The 18,874-nt window shown below is 43.7% G+C and overlaps 1 protein-coding gene across 2 annotated transcripts in view; it reads right to left on the bottom strand.

Moving 5' to 3' along the window:
• Window positions 1–14,773: 14,773 nt before the first annotated feature.
• LOC135106933 (tubulin polyglutamylase complex subunit 2-like) overlaps window positions 14,774–18,874 on the bottom strand; it is a 42,578-nt gene continuing 38,477 nt past the window's right edge. Inside the window, exons 3-6 of one of the 2 annotated variants that reach the window (XM_064016385.1) lie at window positions 16,471–16,638; window positions 15,880–16,134; window positions 15,395–15,588; window positions 14,774–15,153 (exon numbers count right to left, since the gene is read on the bottom strand). In XM_064016385.1, coding sequence (XP_063872455.1) covers window positions 14,950–15,153; window positions 15,395–15,588; window positions 15,880–16,134; window positions 16,471–16,543 — 726 coding nt within the window. In that variant the 5' untranslated portion in view covers window positions 16,544–16,638 and the 3' untranslated portion in view covers window positions 14,774–14,949. Of the gene's footprint in view, window positions 15,157–15,394; window positions 15,589–15,879; window positions 16,135–16,470; window positions 16,639–18,874 lie in introns of both variants that reach the window. The other variant, XM_064016384.1, reaches the window with a different exon arrangement.

Here is an 18,874-nt window from a genome sequence, read left to right as displayed (position 1 = left end):
TCTGTGTGTCTGTCTGTCCGTCCGCAAGATGTATCAAAAAGTAATTCATGGTTTTTCTTTTTTCTTTTTTTTTTTTTTTTTTGAGGGAAAGGTAAGCCTTGGAACGAGAGACAACAGTGATTGCTGGTGATAAAAATTCCGTATATGCATACGTATGCCGTGCTTCTATGTTACGTGTTTCTCGATTATAACACATGAAGGAGACTCAATTTCGTGAATGAGAATGACAGGTGAAATATAGTTTGGTATGTTTCATAAAGAGACTGCCACATGTAGGCCTGATGTCTTCTTGCAGCTTCTCTGATTTTTTTCTAATTTCTTCTTTTTTGCCAAGTCACCCATCCTTACCTTTTCTCGTGGTATAGTCCACAGAGAATGTCACATTTAACGATGGTATACACGAGCTCTTTGGATGCCTCCTAGTTTTCGTAAAGACGGTTTCATCTCTCTCTCTCTCTCTCTCTCTCTCTCTCTCTCTCTCTCTCTCTCTCTCTCTCTCTCTCTCTCTCTCTCTCTCTCTCTCTCTCATTCGTCACGTATATGCATCAATGACAAACTCTTGCATTTGTGTCGACGTTCCCAGTTTTTTGTATTACATCCTCAGCCGTATAACATCACCAGATCCTCACAGAGAACAGAACATGTTTTCTGGATTATAAGTTGACGTTAATATAGCACGCGAGGAGAGAAAACATGGGCACGTGACAGGCATTCTGCGTCAAAGTTATCTTACAGCAAATATAATAGGAAAAAGAGAAAAAAAAATACGGAGAAAGAAATACCGTGGTGAACTTGGAGAGAGAGAGAGAGAGAGAGAGAGAGAGAGAGAGAGAGAGAGAGAGAGAGAGAGAGAGAGAGAGAAAGAAACTAAAAGAAAACAACTTTTATGGGGTACCTAAAATAAAATGTTGAGGCGAAAGAAATTTTTAAGTAAGGTTACATAAAATAAGCATGCGAACTGCATCGTCATCACTACCACCATCATCATCATCACCGCCGCCATCACCATCATCATCATCATCATTATCATCATCATCATCATCATCATCATTACGAGTCATTCCACTGTATGGTCAAAACCTCCCACAATTTTCTCCACTGCAGTAAATAATCAACGTACTGATCTCGATAACACCTACAATTCAACAAAACTTGGGCCTAAAGAAGCAATATATCAGAACATGAGTTATAATAAACAGAAATGTGTTCGCATGTCTTCAGGGGATGAACTTAACGATAGAGTTATAACGGTGATGCAGACAGTATAAATAAATAGTTTTTGCATCAATTCCTTATTTATATTTCTAGTCGATACGTTTTCCCGGCGTCACTCATGGAGGTGATGCTGAGATGCTATATCTCGGTGTGTGAGTTCCAACAACACCCGCAGAACGACCATTGTGAGATCGTAACCTCAATATTCCTCAAGGCTGTGCGTGACAGTCTAACACTCGGCTTTTCACTCGCCGCCGCCGCCCACAGGGACGTCTGCACGCCACCGTGACCACCTGCTCCGTGCCACCACTCCCCTCGGCCACCATAAGAAAGGAGTGACGTGGAACAAAAAAAACAGACACTTTTTTTTAGGGGTTAGGGCACGGCTAGTTCCTTTGTGGTGTTCATCTTTGCTTAACAAAGGCAGTATATTTTCTTTTAGAGTTAATCACACTGCAACAAATTTCGAACTTTGCAAATAGTGAAGATATTACGATTAACAAGCCCACTACGTATTTGGTAATAAATAGTCTACTTACTCACCTATTGTGTCACTATCATCATTAGCCCAGCACTGTCATCCAAGAACGATTACGGAACGCCATAAAGACTTCGTATTTGACTCATAACTGTCCATCCGTCACATCTGTACCTGAGAGAAAGAGAAGACAATAGAACATTAGCAAGACTGACAGACCGTTCCTCCCAGCAATAGTCCAGTCACGTGTGTGTTGGGAAGAGAGGAGGATGAGATATGAATTAGTTTCCATATGTATGTGTGTCTATGTCTATGTTCTTATATAACCGCTCCTTTTATACACATGTTCTTACAAGCTTGAATGAAGCTGTCCATGTCCGGTCGCTTAATACTGCTTCGTCATGATCCTTTGAATTTATGTATACTCCTCACGCACACAGTTTACTCTGATATGGTTCTGCGAGTTAATACCTCTACGCCAGCAGTTCCAAAACACATAGTGAATTCAATTCTTAAGTGGTTAGTAGAGCTCGTCTTTGTGTTACTAGATATACTTAGATTATCACTGATTGCTGGACCGAACAGAAAACGTATGATAAAGTTGTTACATTGCGCCTGTTATAGTTTTACTTCCTTGTTTAGCAGCTTAACTACAATACATACATTCATCTAAACGCTGTCGGAACAAGCAGGCTAAGTACAATATTTCACTTTATATTATCTAAAACCATTCGTCACGAGCACCTTCTTCACTTGTACATATGCGAGAGGAACAGCCGAAGTGGAAGAAACAGCGTATGGCGGGTGGTGCGTACGACACGACGCGAATGGACTGTTTACCTACGCCAGCCAACCAAAACGGAACCCCTTGAGCCGCGTGCCCCTTGCCGGACGAGTACCTACGGCGCCGCGGTAGCATTGCTTGGGGGCAGTACACCGTAACACAGACTAGACTAGAAGTGTTTGTGCAGGTACGGTGGTGACGGAGACGCAACGGTAACACACACTCACTAACCTGAATCCCGAGAACAGGCAGAGGAATCACTACTATAGACAACTCATTTATTTTCTTCCTTTTACATCCTGATAGTCCTCCCATCCCTCTGACTCTCACCGCCTTTCCCTGACAATTACCCACCTCTTCCCTTCATCATGGCGACATCTTTGCTCTCTCCTCTCGCCGCTTCCTCCCGGCATTCACCTCCCGTCACCCTCCCTGCCCCCGCGCACCCCTGACGGAGCTTCCTCTATTGTCTCGTCACCTTTTCCTTCCCCTCCACACACTGCAAGTAATGGCCGGGGACGACTCGGTATTGTGCTTGAACAAATCCATTCTGCGCCTTCCACTCACGAAGGAGATGGAAGGGCGAACGGGAGGCGGAAAAAAAAAATATGTAATGGAGACTCGGGTGGTGCTGTAGAGAAAGGGAATCTTTCCTTTAAGAGATAAACTTTTACGTGTGTGTGTGTGTGTGTGTGTGTGTGTGTGTGTGTGTGTGTGTGTGTGTGTGTGTGTGTGTGTGTGTGTGTGTGTGTCGGAGAAATTTGTCAGGCATTACTATGAAAGATTGCTCTAATTCACTTCAAGGATCTTAAAACAACAAAACACCCACGGACAGCAGGGCGCCTCAACTCCCAGCCAGACATTCCCGCGGCCACTCACTGAAGAGAACAGTCGACTACAGGCCCTTTTCTCCTCGGAATCCGACCTAAACAGGATATCCAGAACACCAGGAAAAAAATAACAAAAACAAATCCATGAACAAATAAACAGGGGAAAAAACTGTATCACTTAAAAATTGAGCCGCGGCGTGACCCGGGACGCGTGAAGGTCGAAGTGCGTGGCGTGGCCGCGAGGAGTTCACGGAGGTCAGTGGCCGACGGGAAGGGACACGGACAGCACCGGTGAGGATAATCTTTACTTTTATGGTGCAACGTTACGCCATTTTACCAAGAAACAGCTCACACATTCCTGAGGTGACTGTACAGTATTAAATTCTTCCAAAGCGTCGTTAATCGCGAAATATTTTTACGTTGCTAATCAAGATGCATGAATAGACTATAAAAGAACATAAAAATATAAGAGAAGCTGCAAAAAGCCATCGTCCCTACACGTGGCAGTCCTTTTTCCACAGATCATCTCTACCCATGAATTTGTTCATTATTTTTTAAAGCTTCTGCTTGATCATCTAACCATATATCGAGGCCAAAAAATCATAGATAGTCCTGTCTGTAAAATCGAACTATAACGTTGCCAAAATTAACAGATCCTTGGAAAAGCTATCACATTTATTACCTCTCTCAAAGGTGACGTTTACATGCATGGCAAATAGATTAAATTTTTCTGTCCTCTTATCCAATTGCCTGTGGAACACACCCTCTAGAAGGGACTTTGAGGGAACTCTGTTCGACAAAAAAAAACTGCATTTCTTTATTCCCTTTTACAGAAAGTTACGTTTGATTTGCGGCCAGTTGTTTTAATGACTATACTTATCAGGCCATTAAAAGCGTATTAACAAGTAAGCAGCAACGAAAGTTTGTTATGGACCTGTTTATTATAATGAAGTCCATGAAGTTGCCCCAAAACATTAGTCTTAATAATGGGCTGTTTGTCTTCCAGTCCATATGCCATCAACATTTTTCCCTTGAAATGACGAACATAACAGAGTTTAAAGTGTTTTTATTGCAGGATATTTTGGATGTGGTGGACGAAATGCATGGAGGCACCGGGGAGTAAGGAACGAAAAAAAGTGTGGGGGTAGTGAGTAGCGGGGTAAGGCAGGGTAGGGGGAGGCTGGAGGTGAGTGGTATACAGTATCCTTTAGTTGGCTTCTCGTATCTTAGGTTACGCCCCTTTGTGTGGGTTTGCCAGCTGACGCCATGGTCCTCTCTCTCTCTCTCTCTCTCTCTCTCTCTCTCTCTCTCTCTCTCTCTCTCTCTCTCTCTCTCTCTCTCTCTCTCTCTCTCTCTCTCACACACACACACACACACACACACACACACACACACACACACACAGTTCAATTAACTTCATATTCCCCTTTTACCAGAGTATTCATTTGCCCTCCTCCAGCTGATACAGACTCCTGCTCCACATCCTCTCCTCCTCTTCCCTTCCTCTCCTCCTTATCTTCCCACTAACTCACCAGGAAATTATGGAGTCACACAGAACCAACCCCAGCAGGAATTTCAAGTGAGATAACAGTTGCATGATGGGAAAAAATAGGAAAAATAATAAGAAAAGAGGAAAGAAGGTAACGAACGGAGAGCGCCGGGAAAAGTGAGAGAAAGACAGAGAGAGGGAGGGGAAAGGGAGATGAGTGATGGCAACAAAAAGCAGGATGATTACAAAGGGAAAGTAGAGGTGAGGCGATTTGTATAAGGAATGAGAAAAGAGAAAGTAGAGGACATGTCGGGGGAGGAAGAAAATGAGGAGGAGGAGGAGGAGGAGGATAGCAGCTGTATGGCTTCCCCCTCCCTCCCTTCTCCCCGCTCTCTGCTTCCTCCCCAGGTGAGTGCGTGAGTCAATCAAGATCCTTTTTCAAACCTGCTCATGTTCGTGTGACAGGAAATTAGGGCACACAGTAGTTCACCTTCAACGGTATCTTCCCGGGGCTTCATTAACGACCGGGAGTTCCTTCACTGGACAACGGAAAGACGCAGACACACGTGGTTAGAAATTAAACTGGCGTATGTGCGTAAATTAATGTTGAAATGAGATTATGATGCGAAAAATGTCAGAGCTACGGGAGGGGCATCAGAAAGACAGAAACACACGTGAAAAAAAAATGATAAATAGATAAATAAATAAATAAAATGGTGATAAAATGTGTTTATGACAATATTGTACAAAGACATATGATACGAAAAGATTACCAGAGTTGGTGTCTTTCAAATAAGAAAAACACAGAAAAAAAAAGTGAAGATGAAAAAGATGCGTCAATTAATGTCAGACAAAACGTATGGCGACAAAAAAGAAAATAAGGGAAAAAAATTAATCTAAGGTCGACAAGTGAGAAAGTTCAAGGTTGGGCAGTCAAGATTTTCAGACAGAGAAGTGACTCACGGTATTTCAACTAGGACCGATTGATTCTCTGTGGTGGTATGTACAATAACAGGAATTTCTCGTCCCTTCAAATTTATACGTACAATCAACATGTGTTACTCGATTAGCTGTAAAAAAAAAATAAATAAATAATAATGTATGACTTACTTGCAACATACACTACTCGAGTCATAAACACTTTCACCATGAGTTCAGTTCTTTTGTTAATTTCCCTCAAACAATACACTTCTACAACGGACACATGTTGCTCCGTCAAGGAAAAAATAGAAAGATGTATGACTCAATTATCACCTACACTGCTCCTGTCATAAACTTTTACCGTGAGTTCTGTTCTTTCACTAATTGCCCTTAATACAAAGTTAAGACTTCTACAGTGAACATATGTTATTCAGTTTGATAAAAAAAAAAAAATGTATTCCTTAACTATCTCATACACTATTCATACTCTTAATTTGAAACGCTTTGCTCTCTCATGAGGACTAATTTTAAAGGTCAGAGATGATTATCTGCGTTCGCATGAATGTTTTTACCATTGACGATGCGAGATTCCTGTTAAACTATCACTGGAATCATGAAAAATACCCCTGAGAACCCTAATAACATCCATTAAAGCCTGGTAAGAAAAAAAAAAGTAAGAGATAAGACGACGAAGCGTTTAAGAATATAAGGTCTCTAATGCCATCGAACTTTCACCACGAGTTCAATATTTTACTAAGCATAACAGAAGGATTATGGAACTTGTGTCGTGCAGGGCGAGGAGAACGCGATTACATTTCACGGATAGCTTAAGGTTAGACTTCACCGCTCCACTGGCTTCTGCTACAGGTCACTGGAAGATCTGGAAAGGAAGCAGCGATTAATTCCGGTGGCAAGACTATTTACCAGGTGAACCGTGTGAAGGAAGTGGCGACAGCGGCAGCACAGGTCTTGATACCACTGAGAGAGAGAGAGAGAGAGAGAGAGAGAGAGAGAGAGAGAGAGAGAGAGAGAGAGTGTGTGTGTGTGTGTGTGTGTGTCCATATGGCACAGTACGTAGTAGGTGCTGTCAGGGGTCAGCAATCTGTGTTAGAGGTCAACGGGATCACCATGAAGCGTGTCAGCTGGGTCAGGCCGGGTCACACGAGAGAGAGAGAGAGAGAGAGAGAGAGAGAGAGAGAGAGAGAGAGAGAGAGAGAGAGAGAGAGAGAGAGTAAAATTATCTCCCAGGTGTACCAATGAAAGCCATGTGCGCTGCGTTCCCAGATCCCAATTACGTTTTTTTTTTCTTCTTCCCTCTCGCTCCTTCTAAAGACTCCCCTTTTTTTGCTCTAGAACCCGCCACTCAGCACCTGCTCGTGGGTGGGCGGCTGGCTTGGACACCGAGGCCTCGTGGTGGTGGTGGTGGTGGTAGTGGTGGTGGTAGTGGTGGTGATGGTGGTGGTGATGGTGGTGGTGGTGGTGGTGGAAGAAATCAAAGCCCGTGACAACTGAAAACTGGTTCTCTCTCGTGCAGTTTTTTTTCTTTCTCGTGGATGAAATCGAGACCACGTATGACACAAGAGTGGAAAGATTCTGTGATTCCAGGACATGGCACAGCTGTTCATTCCAGACACGCCATGCAGCTGTTCGATTCCAAGAGGTGTTCCAGCTGTGGCGTGTGAGTAATGCAGCGTTACCCTTCATTCCAGTACGTGACGCAGTGTTCATTCCAGTACGTGGCGCAGCGTTCATTCCAGTACGTGACGCAGTGTTCATTCCGGTACGTGATGTAGTATTCATTCCAGCACGTGACACAAGAGTTAATTCCAGTATGTCAAGCAAATGTTTATTCCAGCACGTGACACAGATGAAAATTCCAGTACATGACTCACAGGGTCACGTAAACTTGTGACGCAGTGTTGATTCCTGTACGTGACGCAGGTTTTGATTCCATTACGTGACACAAAAGTTAATTCTAGTAAATGAATCAAATGTTAATTCTAGCACGTGACACAGGTTTTAATTCCAGTATTTATCGCACAAGACTTAATCACGTGACATCTGGCAGCCACTTCACTCCAGCACGTGGCCTGCAAACGAGGCAATAAAGGAATAATAACGTAGGCTGGGTACAGGACGCCTTCCCCGCATGTGACGCAGCTGTTCTGTTTAAACACGTGACGAAATTGCTTCTCTAACACGCAGAATCATTACAAAAAAGCTACGTTGTATTACTGTGGTTTACATCTTTTTGTGGAGACTATACTGTGAACACACTTTTACTTCCAAAAGAAATAAAAACACTCATAAGTAAGTTTTTATTACTCTTTTACGTGAACGACTAACTTTCTAAGGAAATTCTCACTTGACTCTCCAACCTAAACTATGACGCAATTGATCTCAGGTAATGTAAAGCTAAAAGCGAAAGTCATGAGACATCAAGACGGTAAAAAAAAAAAAAAAAAAAAAGCGACGGTTTGTGCTCCGACATAATGCACTAATTCTATCTTGACAAAGGCTTTTCGGAGCGTTTCAGACCTTGTCATGATAAGCTGCAAGCATGTCGAAAATTACCGCCAGAAGCTTCTCGCGCAGTAAGTGGTTAATGATGAAACGCTGCATTAACCCGAGAAGCACCAGCGCCGCCCCGCCCGCTCCGCCCGGCCTCACAAAGACGACTTTCACTCACGAGGAAGGCTACACTCACGCCGGAAAGGGAGAGAAGAAGAAAAAAAAAGATGTATAACAAAGGCACTGCGAGAGAGAGAGAGAGAGAGAGAGAGAGAGAGAGAGAGAGAGAGAGAGAGAGAGAGAGAGAGAGAGAGAGAGAGAGAGAGAGAGAGAGAGTACCTTTACACATATTTACGTATCGTTTATCATAGTTCTGAAGACGCTATAGAGTTGTAATACCGTGATGCTAAGTGGAGTGTTGTTGTGACGCTGTGTGGAGGGTGTACTGGGGGTGAGCAAAGGAGTGCGTGGAAACTAGTACAGTATACTGGTTCTTGGTACCGGGTGGAGTGTTACTGGGATGTAGTGATGCTGGGAGAAAGGTGAGATTGTTGTTAGGCTGTACTGGGGTTGGAAAGTGGGTAGTGTGTTGCTGTGAGGCGATGCTGAGTTAAGAGTAAGTATTATCCTCCCCCTCTCTCTCTCTCTCTCTCTCTCTCTCTCTCTCTCTCTCTCTCTCTCTCTCTCTCTCTCTCTCTCTCTCTCTCTCTCTCAACATGCATACATAGTCATACCCAAGCTTAAAAAGGCGGTGATGAAAGAAGGTGAGAGCTGAACTAAAGGTCTTGTCTGTCTTGTATTGCTGTCGCTCTCAAGTTCACACAGACGCCCACAGCCACACCTGCAATGCCTGTACTGCCCTGTCAGCGCACCTTCAGCACCACACTGCTACTTCACGACGTGTCTGCTGTTATCTATTCAAGTCTACGGTATTAATATATACGAGTGTTTTTATCACTCAGATGTAACTGTTCCTAATTTCTGGTGCTGAAAGTTATCAATTTCCCGATTTTATAGATATTAGGCCTATTTATTTACTATCGAAAGATTTTTTCCGATTTTTTCTTGTCTTAAGCGTTTGGAGTCAATAACTTCTCTAACATCTCGAAAATTCAGGCGTGGGTCAGGTATTCTTGTCAAAACCTTCTTAAAAATCATGAAATAAATCTTTAACGTCAATCTTTTCTCTAGACTATCATTACAAGCTCAAACTTATCACACAAAGTATTACAGTGTGTGTGTGTGTGTGTGTGTGTGTGTGTGTGTGTTTGTGTTTCTAAGAAGGACAACAGCTGGAGAGTTTTTCTATGGGTTCTCCAAGGCAGGCTGCACCCCTCCTCTCCCGAACAAAGCCTCTCGGACACTTAACATTCCCGTGACAACAGATCCTCCTCATCCTTCCCCCTCCCCCCCGGCGCTTTGTTATTGGCCCTCCCACCTATACCCCTTTCCTGCCTTCCTTTTAGTACATTGCTGTTATTCCCTACTCACGTTCACTCTTAAATTACATCCAATCCTGCCACATTTTAGCCACACTGGCCTAACGAGAGCTTGAAGTAAAAGATTAATACCATTTAAACATTTCTCCGGCGTCATTTCATTGTCATTATGTGATTAAAGCTTTCTACTTTGTCATTCTCGAACCATTATGCTTATATATATCATTCTTGTCACGGAATTTCCAAACCATCCCGTGCTAACATTTCATCCACGTTATTTCCATATTATTCTAAGTTTTAAAACGTTCCTACCAAATTATCGCCATACGATTCCAAGCTTATGACGTTCCTTCCACATTATTCCAAGCTTGTGACACTCCTACAACGTTGTTCCAATATCATTCCACTCTTACAGCATTTCTAGCACGTCAATCTCAAACGATTCCAAATTTGTAACATTCCTATGACGTCATTCCAGTACTATTCCAATCTTACAGCACTCCTAGCACGTCATTCCCAAACGATTCTAAACATTCCCATTCCATTCCAAGCTCACGGCACTCCTAGCACGTCATTCCCAAACGATTACCAAGCTCATAACATTCATATCACATTATTCCCATACCATTCCAAGTTCACGGCATTCTTTCCACGTCACTCTCGGCCTCCCACATCACGTTTCTTCTATCCACACTCCCAGTCACCCCTGCTGTCCTCCACCTTTCCCCCTCTAAGCCTCAACACATCAGCAACTTCACTTCCTTAATCGAGTTTTCATATCCTATACAATGTTTGACCAGTGTGACCTTCACCGGGAAGCCTTACCAGCCCTGACCTTCACATCGGATATACCACCCAGGCCTCCTCCTCCTCCTCCTCCTCCTCCTCCTCCTCCTCCTTCTCTCCATCCCTCTCCCTAGACGAATGAGTGACCGCTATGGTTGGAGGGAACAGATGGGAACGGGCAATCATAGTGAAAATAGTGCATGTGAGATACTATAGAAGACAATACACGGACTTTCTAATATCTGCTCGTCTGGTAAACTACAGTAAGTGATTGTGAAAGTGTATACCACAAGTCGACGGTGTGATTTCTCATTATAACACTTCCGCCTTCTCATCACACCGTACTAATTTAAATCAGCTTTCCCACGGCACCAGGCGAAAGCGTATCATCTTGACTTCACGCCTCTAACAACGAAGAAACTTCCACGCCTTCCATAACTGATATCCTTTTACTTGTTCATGCTCCACATCTCTTCAGGACAGACCGCATCAGTCCACAGCTACATGTACAGACAACAATGCAGCGGTTGTGCGTCACGGTGGAAAGACTCAGGAGGCGGCGCACCAAAGGGGGTACTTGAAGGTCGTGTGAAGGCAGGCTGGAGGTCGGGGCAGCGGCGGCGGCGGCGGCAAGGCGAGACAGGTGAAACAAAGGGTGCTGCGTCCTCATCATGGCTTCTGGGCCTTTTATGAACAGGATATTGTGATGACTTCCGCTGCTCGATGACTGTCTCCCTCCCTCCCTTCCTCCCTCTCTCCGTCCATCCACTTGCATCTTGGTGTACTCAACTTACACATACTCAAGATTACAAAGGCAGACACAGAAGGCACACACATCCATAACTTATCCCAAAATATATGAATATGGCATGGCTACTATCATACTACCACCAAGATTTGTAGTTGCATTGCATTGCATAATAGAAGTGAGCTGAGCTAGCAACAACAGGACACCCCTGCCACCATGCCGCCAACACTCTGCTGGCCGCTGCACTTTGAATCAACCCCTAGAGGCGCCAACCAACCTGCTTCAGCCCCAGTCTTTCAAAAAGGCTTCTGACTCTGGTTACCGATGATGATGATGATGATGATGATGATGACGATGATGATGATGATGATGATGATGATGATGATGATGATGATGATGATGATGAACAACAACAACAACAACAACAACAACAACAACAATAACGATGAAATGGAGGATACAGTTAAATCCCAAAATTAGTATGGTCACATCTGCAACACTAAACTTATCTAAGAAGCAGTTGCAGCAGAGGAGCAAAAAAATACAAAATAAATAAATAAATAAAGGACAGGAGTGTTTTGAACCTACTTTTAGGTAGATATTTCAGCAAAACTAGTTTCATCAGCTGCTTCGTTTGAGATAACGATGAGTTGCAAATTCACCTGCCAGACACCTTAGTCAAACTGGTCAGGTCATAGTACTTAACATGCGAGACACTTCACGAAACTAATAAATTTAGTATCATTGCTTACAGAATAACATACTCGTAGAATCATATAAACTTTACTCTTATAAGATAATTTAACCAATTAAATATATAGCACAACAAATTAAGTAAATGTGTGTGTATGTGTGTGTGTGTGTGTGTGTGTGTGTCCGCGCGAGAATGGTGTCTTATTGGGTAACCATCAGATCAGGTCTTTGTCCTCCGTCACATGCACAGTATCGTGATGGGAGGAGGAAGGGAATGCAGAGCGACTAGGGATTATCTATATTACAGTGGATATAAAAACGCAACGTTTCTTTCCTACAGTCACCGCGGGCTTCATACCAGTGATACTCCAAGACTCGCAGCATAGGAAAACAATGAGCCTCGTAAACCCAAGGCATCCTAACAACTCCCTCAGTCATCGTGCAGTGAACACATCTCACAACAGGCGCCAGGAAAGCACGTGAAAGAACTCAGCACACTGTCGCCTCTTGAGCCTGAACCCTGAGCGTAACAGTTATCAAACCAGTTTCCACTGAGTCTGAGCAAGAGTCGTCAGTGCAACAGTGACACGTGCACCTCACACAGGAGACAAGCCGCAGAAAGGCCAGTGGGACATTACTCGTGGATGCCTTAAAACATCTCTTCACAGGATCAGTGTTCTGTTTAACACCTTGGACTTCCGATAATGGACAGCTTTCCTTATGTGAAGAACGCAGGGATAAAGATTACGACATTCCAAACTGTCTCCTTATCCAAACTGATCGCCCCACGGATGAAAGGCAGTAATAGTAATTTTTGCACCTTGATGCAAACCGGACTTAGACTATCTAATGACTGTTTGAATATGTTACAATTCAGAGGACACTTCTACCTCAAGGTTGCTGATATGAAGTTGGAATATGATAGAAACTAGAAATCAGAGCGAACGCGCAAAAGTAAACCAAAACACTGTGATGCCTGACATGTGATCCAGTTAAGATAAGGGAGCACAAAAATACTCGAAAAACATGTACAGTCCCGACCTTAAAGCCTTTATCATACACAATTATCGCGGCCTCCTGCAAATAGATGAGATATTTTTACATTTATGAGATTGTGAAGATTAGGTTACATAATACTCGAACACACACACACACACACACACACACACACACACACAACTAGAACATGAGAATTGAGGTACAAATGTAATATCCTTATTTAATACATGAGCATTATAAAAAGTAACCAAAAGAAAACTGGAGTAAGCGGATGTTAATTCCTCCACGAGAATTTTTTAACTTCAATTTCAAGCAGATTTGTTCATTACTCTCTCTCTCTCTCTCTCTCTCTCTCTCTCTCTCTCTCTCTCTCTCTCTCTCTCTCTCTCTCTCTCTCTCTCTCTCTCTCTCTCTCTCATTCATCAAACTTCAAGGACAATATCCTCAATTTCATCATTATATTATCATCCTTACGCATTTCTGTTTATTTAATCATCTCTATCACTAATTCTTGTTCTTTTATTTTTCTCGATAATATTTCCTTCAGATACTTTCGCTTCTCCTTGTCAACTAGCTTTTTTACCTCACATAATATATAAGTCTCTCTTCACCTCCTTTCTCTGCTCCTAATACTTGTCCCACAATCTCCCTTTCCTGGTACGCAGTAGGTGTGCGCCTGCCTTTCTTCTCTCTCTCTCTCTCTCTCTCTCTCTCTCTCTCTCTCTCTCTCTCTCTCTCTCTCTCTCTCTCTCTCTCTGCTCAGTTTTTTTTTCCTTCAATTTTTATGTGGTTGGTGTTTTCAATTATGTTCATCTATAATATACACTATACTGTATACTGTATCTTTACTTTCTTTGGAGTCTGTAGTCGTAAAGATTTTCACTTGTATGCCTTACTGTATAACAATGTGAGAAATAAATCATCTTATCTTATTTTTTTCTTATTTCTTACACATTTTTACCACTGACCGCCATTCCTTCCACCATCAGTGTTTCTACGTCATACTTTTTTTTTTTCTGCACTACTATGGATCAATTTTTAAGTCGCCTTTCGCTCTTTCTCTCTGTTTTTATATACAGCTGATATGTCCTCCGTCTAAACCACTGTCTCATCTTTGCTTCACACCTCCTACATTTTCTTATTTAATGTTAGTTATTGATTCGTATATTCATAATGCTTTTTTTTTTCCCCCAAGATTCTCCTCACACGAAACTGTGTCCCACTTTCACTATCTCAGTAACCAATAAGGGACCACAGAACCTCTCCCTCCTTCTCTTACTCCTCATAATTCTTTTACAATAACTCCCACCCCCACTCTCTCTCTCTCTCTCTCTCTCTCTCTTCTCTCCTCTCTCTCTCTCTCTCTCTCTCTCTCTCTCTCTCTCTCTCTCTCTTCCCGCATACCGACCCTTTTTTTTTTTATTAATCAATGCTCTTCACCACATTTCCTGGACTTATTCTTTTCAGAAACACCGAAGGAACAAATTCCTCATTAGCAGCTGCTAATGGAAACCGTTGATCTATATTATGTGAATGTAACTTCGGTTTTTTTTTCTTCTTTTTTTTTATGGTGTTGGAGAAAGGGGAAGAAGCGCTCTAAAAGCCTTAAAGGTGTTGATATATTAAAAGAAGTATGTTGCAGCTCAGACACAGCCCTCCAAAATGGATATGGCATGAAAAGATAAAATGATGATCAAGATAAATAATTCCAATTAATTGATTTAATACATTTTTGATCGTGCACAATTACAAATGTGTATTCTTATGCTTCTCATGTGCAGTTTGTTTTGTTGAATTAAATTGGAAAATATCTCATATACTATGCTAAGGTGCAGCTTACAATGTTTTTTGGATGTCTTGCATTATACTAAAACACATCCTTTACGTTATGTATGTATTGTAAAATCACATTCACTTTTCACAATATACATGTCAGAGCATCTACGTTTCCAAGCCCGCCACTATATGAATGTCACTAAATAACAAAGGAGCGTCCAGAGCTTTGTCCACACACACACACCATGTGGGTCCATCCTCTATAATACGGGGATCATTTTTACTCCTTAGGCTTCCCGGTGTCCTTAGCTGCCGCGTCTTTGGTGGAGTCCTTAGAAGTGTCCTTGGAGCTTTTTGTCTTGTGGTGGGTCTTCTTGGTCTTGAATACAGACCAGTCCAGCCTGTTGACGTGGTCTTGGGCCTGATGCGCGGGACGGGGCGGACGCGCTCCCTCCAGCAGGTAACCAGCCACCACTTCATACCACTGCTGTAGGAACAGACTCCTTCAAGCACACACACACACACACACACACACACACACACACACACACACACACACACACACACAGACACACACCACTATTCAGTCCATTTTCGGTATGCACACTGCCACTAGTATGGAATATCTTCTTAATCATCTTACAAAGGTGTACCGTAACATAATACACCTCAAAACTCGTCCCCGCACACAATCGCGTCAACGTTTGTAAGGCGGCGCCACTCACCCTGGCCCATGGTGTCAGGCCTTGCCCCGCCACCAGCGCCTGCCACTGCGGCATGCCCAGGTGAGCCAGCATGAGGCGCCAGTAGGTGTGAGTGTCGGCGGCGAGGAGGTGCGGCCTTAACGACAAATCCACGAACCAATATGACCCCTCGGGAAAATTCTCCCCACGACCAGGAAATGCCACCACCACGCGACCTGGGCGTGGGAAGGCGGTGTGGATACGATGAAGAGGAGAAGGTGAATGAGGATAAAAGATTACTCATGATTATACCGGAAGAACAGATACCAAGAAGAATGTCTGTCTATACTATACTCGTAAGAAGGATATATGCTCAACTCCTTATTACGGTAGAGGTTACAATAAAGAAAAGAAGAACCATATGGACGAGAAAGAGACAGATCATTACGTAACCCAAGACCTCGTACTGCGGAAACACAAATACTACTAAGCATCAACAGCATAGGCACAAATCACCAATCACTCACCAAATCCCTGACAGCTATCAATCTCGAACATCTTAGACGTGTGGAAGGTTGGGGGAGAAGGAGCTGAGCAGGCTGACAATGATTTGGGTCCTGGCCGCTGCATGGAGTTAGGGGATATAGAGAGGGGAGGATCCTCAGCCAGTGCTAAATCAGTGATGGAGGGTGCCAGGGGGTCGCCGCTCCCTCTCCCCGTGCCTAGCCTATTGACACGTCCCAGAGGATGTACCTCCATGTTACCCAGTGGAAGAACTTTACCTGTGGAAAAGATAATGTTGTTCTGTTAAGGGGAAGGATTACAGAAGTGAAGTTTTAAAAGTTTTCAGGTCATATATACTGTATGTACCCAGAATAACAAGCTTACGCCGAGAGAGAGAGAGACAGAGAGAGAGAGAGAGAGATGAGAGAGAGAGAGAGAGAGAGAGAGAGAGAGAGAGAGAGAGAGAAAAAAAAAAAAATTAAGTACCACGGAAAGATAGACTGCAAGTCAGGCTGAGAAATAACAACAACGGGAAGGAATAAAAATGAAAAATGATAATGGGCGGGAGGTGAAGGAGGGAGGAAGAGATGGAGGGAAAAAGGGGCGTCGTGTACCAGCAGTTGAGTAATTCCATGTGAGTTTGAAGCCATCAGTGGCCATGTAGAGGCTCCTCAGCGCTCCTGGCATGACTACGTTGTGCCGCTGCTCCCACGCCAACACCACCGCCCTCTCCACGCCCCCTCGCGACGTCACGCTCACATCCTGCACGCCCGCCACGCCCTCTGCAATGACCACCACGCGCGCTGTTCCAGCTGACCACACTCGACCTTTCCAAAAACACCACTCAGGTCAAATGTTCCTTGTCCTCTCCATCTACAACAGGTTTTGTCACCAATCCAAAGAAAGCGACTAGCAATCTTCTCTATCTGTGTCGTGCAATATATATTTTTATTTATTTATCATTATTACTTGAACGTGTTTTGTGTTCTGTGTACCAAAAAACAAGAGATATTTCACATCTATAACGTCATTTCCCGGGAGGCAAAACGGTATATTGATAAAGGGTGGGGGGGGGAAAACATTTCTTAACAGGAGGGGACCACCCCAGAGCACAGCCGCGGTGGCCCTGGGTGGCGGGTGACTGCAGGCTGACAGTGTTGCAAGCCGCTCACTCACTGGTCCCGCGGGGTGAGGGCCGGTTCACCACAACTAGGACTCGCGACTCTCATTCTCAGCAATCTTGTAATTCACACGAGAAAAACACCAGCATTCAACAGCTTCCATGCCAGTCACTGCGTATTGTGTACCTTTTTTTTTTTTTATCGTTTTCCCCCTTACAAACACATAAATACATACATACATACATACATACATACATACGTACATACATACATAGGTACATCACTGATTAATCTCACTCTCATATTCTACCACACTCCATTCCAGGAACACAAAGGACGTATCAACATGACACATATTGTAACTCAGTCTGCAGCCAGCCACCCACCCACCCACCACACAAGGCGAAGCTTCCACACACACACACACACACACACACACACTAGTAGTAGTAGTAGTAGTAGTAGTAGTAGTAGTAGTAGTAGTAGTAGTAGTAGTAGTAGTAGTAGTAGTAGTAGTCGTAGTAGTAGCACAAAATGATACAAAGAAACATCACAAACTCCAACACACACAACACACACACACACACACAGACACACACACACACACACACACTCACGCAGGGTCCTCCACCAGTCCCAGCGTGAGATCGGTGATAAAGTTAGTGTCCCGTTCTTTCCTGCCATCCATGCCTCCCATTGCTCTAGCGGCTCTGGAAAGACAGGGGGACTTCCCATGGTGCTCTGCGTGCCCTGTGGTCGTGGTGGGTGGCTTCGAGACCCCTGCAGACGAACAATATACCCTGGATGAGTGAATGCGTCGACGGAGAACAGGTACAGCCGGTGGAGTGTGGCTTTACCAACAGTAGGAGTAGCGTCACTGGTTGCCATGACGACGGGACGAAAACAGGTGACGAGCGATGGAGGGTGGAGAGTGGAAACGTGTTTTTATTTTTGTTGCCTCACTAGAAGCCTGTTCATCAGCAGCTTGTTTGTAGTATTAGGTCACAGAGTATAAAAAAAAATAATGATTCACGTTTATATCTTAATCAGAACCACCCGTTTCTTTTTTTTTTTTAAGTCACATCAGTCCACAGCAACCCGGAAAATATAACAAGCACGAAACCCTCTCTCTCTCTCCTCTCTCTCTCTCCTCTCTCATCCTCTCTCTCTCTCTCTCTCTCTCTCTCTCTCTCATCTCTCTCTCTCTCTCCAAGGAGTATCCAGGCCGGGGGCAGCAGCCTCAGGGAAGACATCGCTAAGCATACACTAAAACGAGTCGGCTAGGCGTGTTACAGTCCAGTGCTTTCAATATTTATTTGGTCCAGTAAAATCCAGAATCTATAATGTCTACCGGAGATAGATAGATAGATAGAGAGAGAGAGAGAGAGAGAGAGAGAGGGAGAGAGAGAGAGGAGAGAGAGAGAGAGAGAGAGAGAGAGAGATTAACATGTATTCGTATCTACGTAAGAATGTTCTAATAAACAGCATTCGCAATTGTACTTTTATCCTATTTCTTTCCATTTTCTTCATTTTAGGGATATTGCAAAATGTTGCTCTCTCTCTCTCTCTCTCTCTCTCTCTCTCTCTCTCTCTCTCTCTCTCTCTCTCTCCTCTCTCTCTCTCTCTCTCTCTCTCTCTCTCTCTCTCTCTCTCTCTCTCTCTCTCTCTCTCTCTCTCTCTCTCTCTCTCTCTCTCTCTCCTCTCACTCAGGTGATAGATCAGGATCAGTATGACGTTCTTAGTGCGCCGACAAACCCCACCCATGGAGACTCCCTGGGTGCTGGTGAATTGCAGGTGACGGCATTGTATTCATGGTAATGGTGATGAATTGTAGTAGTAGTAGTAGTAGTAGTAGTAGTAGTAGTAGTAGTAGTAGTAGTAGGAGGAGGAGGAGGAG

Source organism: Scylla paramamosain, chromosome 14 (genome assembly GCF_035594125.1).
Source record: "Scylla paramamosain isolate STU-SP2022 chromosome 14, ASM3559412v1, whole genome shotgun sequence".
In the NCBI taxonomy this organism is placed as follows: Eukaryota; Metazoa; Arthropoda; class Malacostraca; order Decapoda; family Portunidae; genus Scylla; species Scylla paramamosain.
This window is presented reverse-complemented; position numbering and strand designations above follow the sequence as displayed.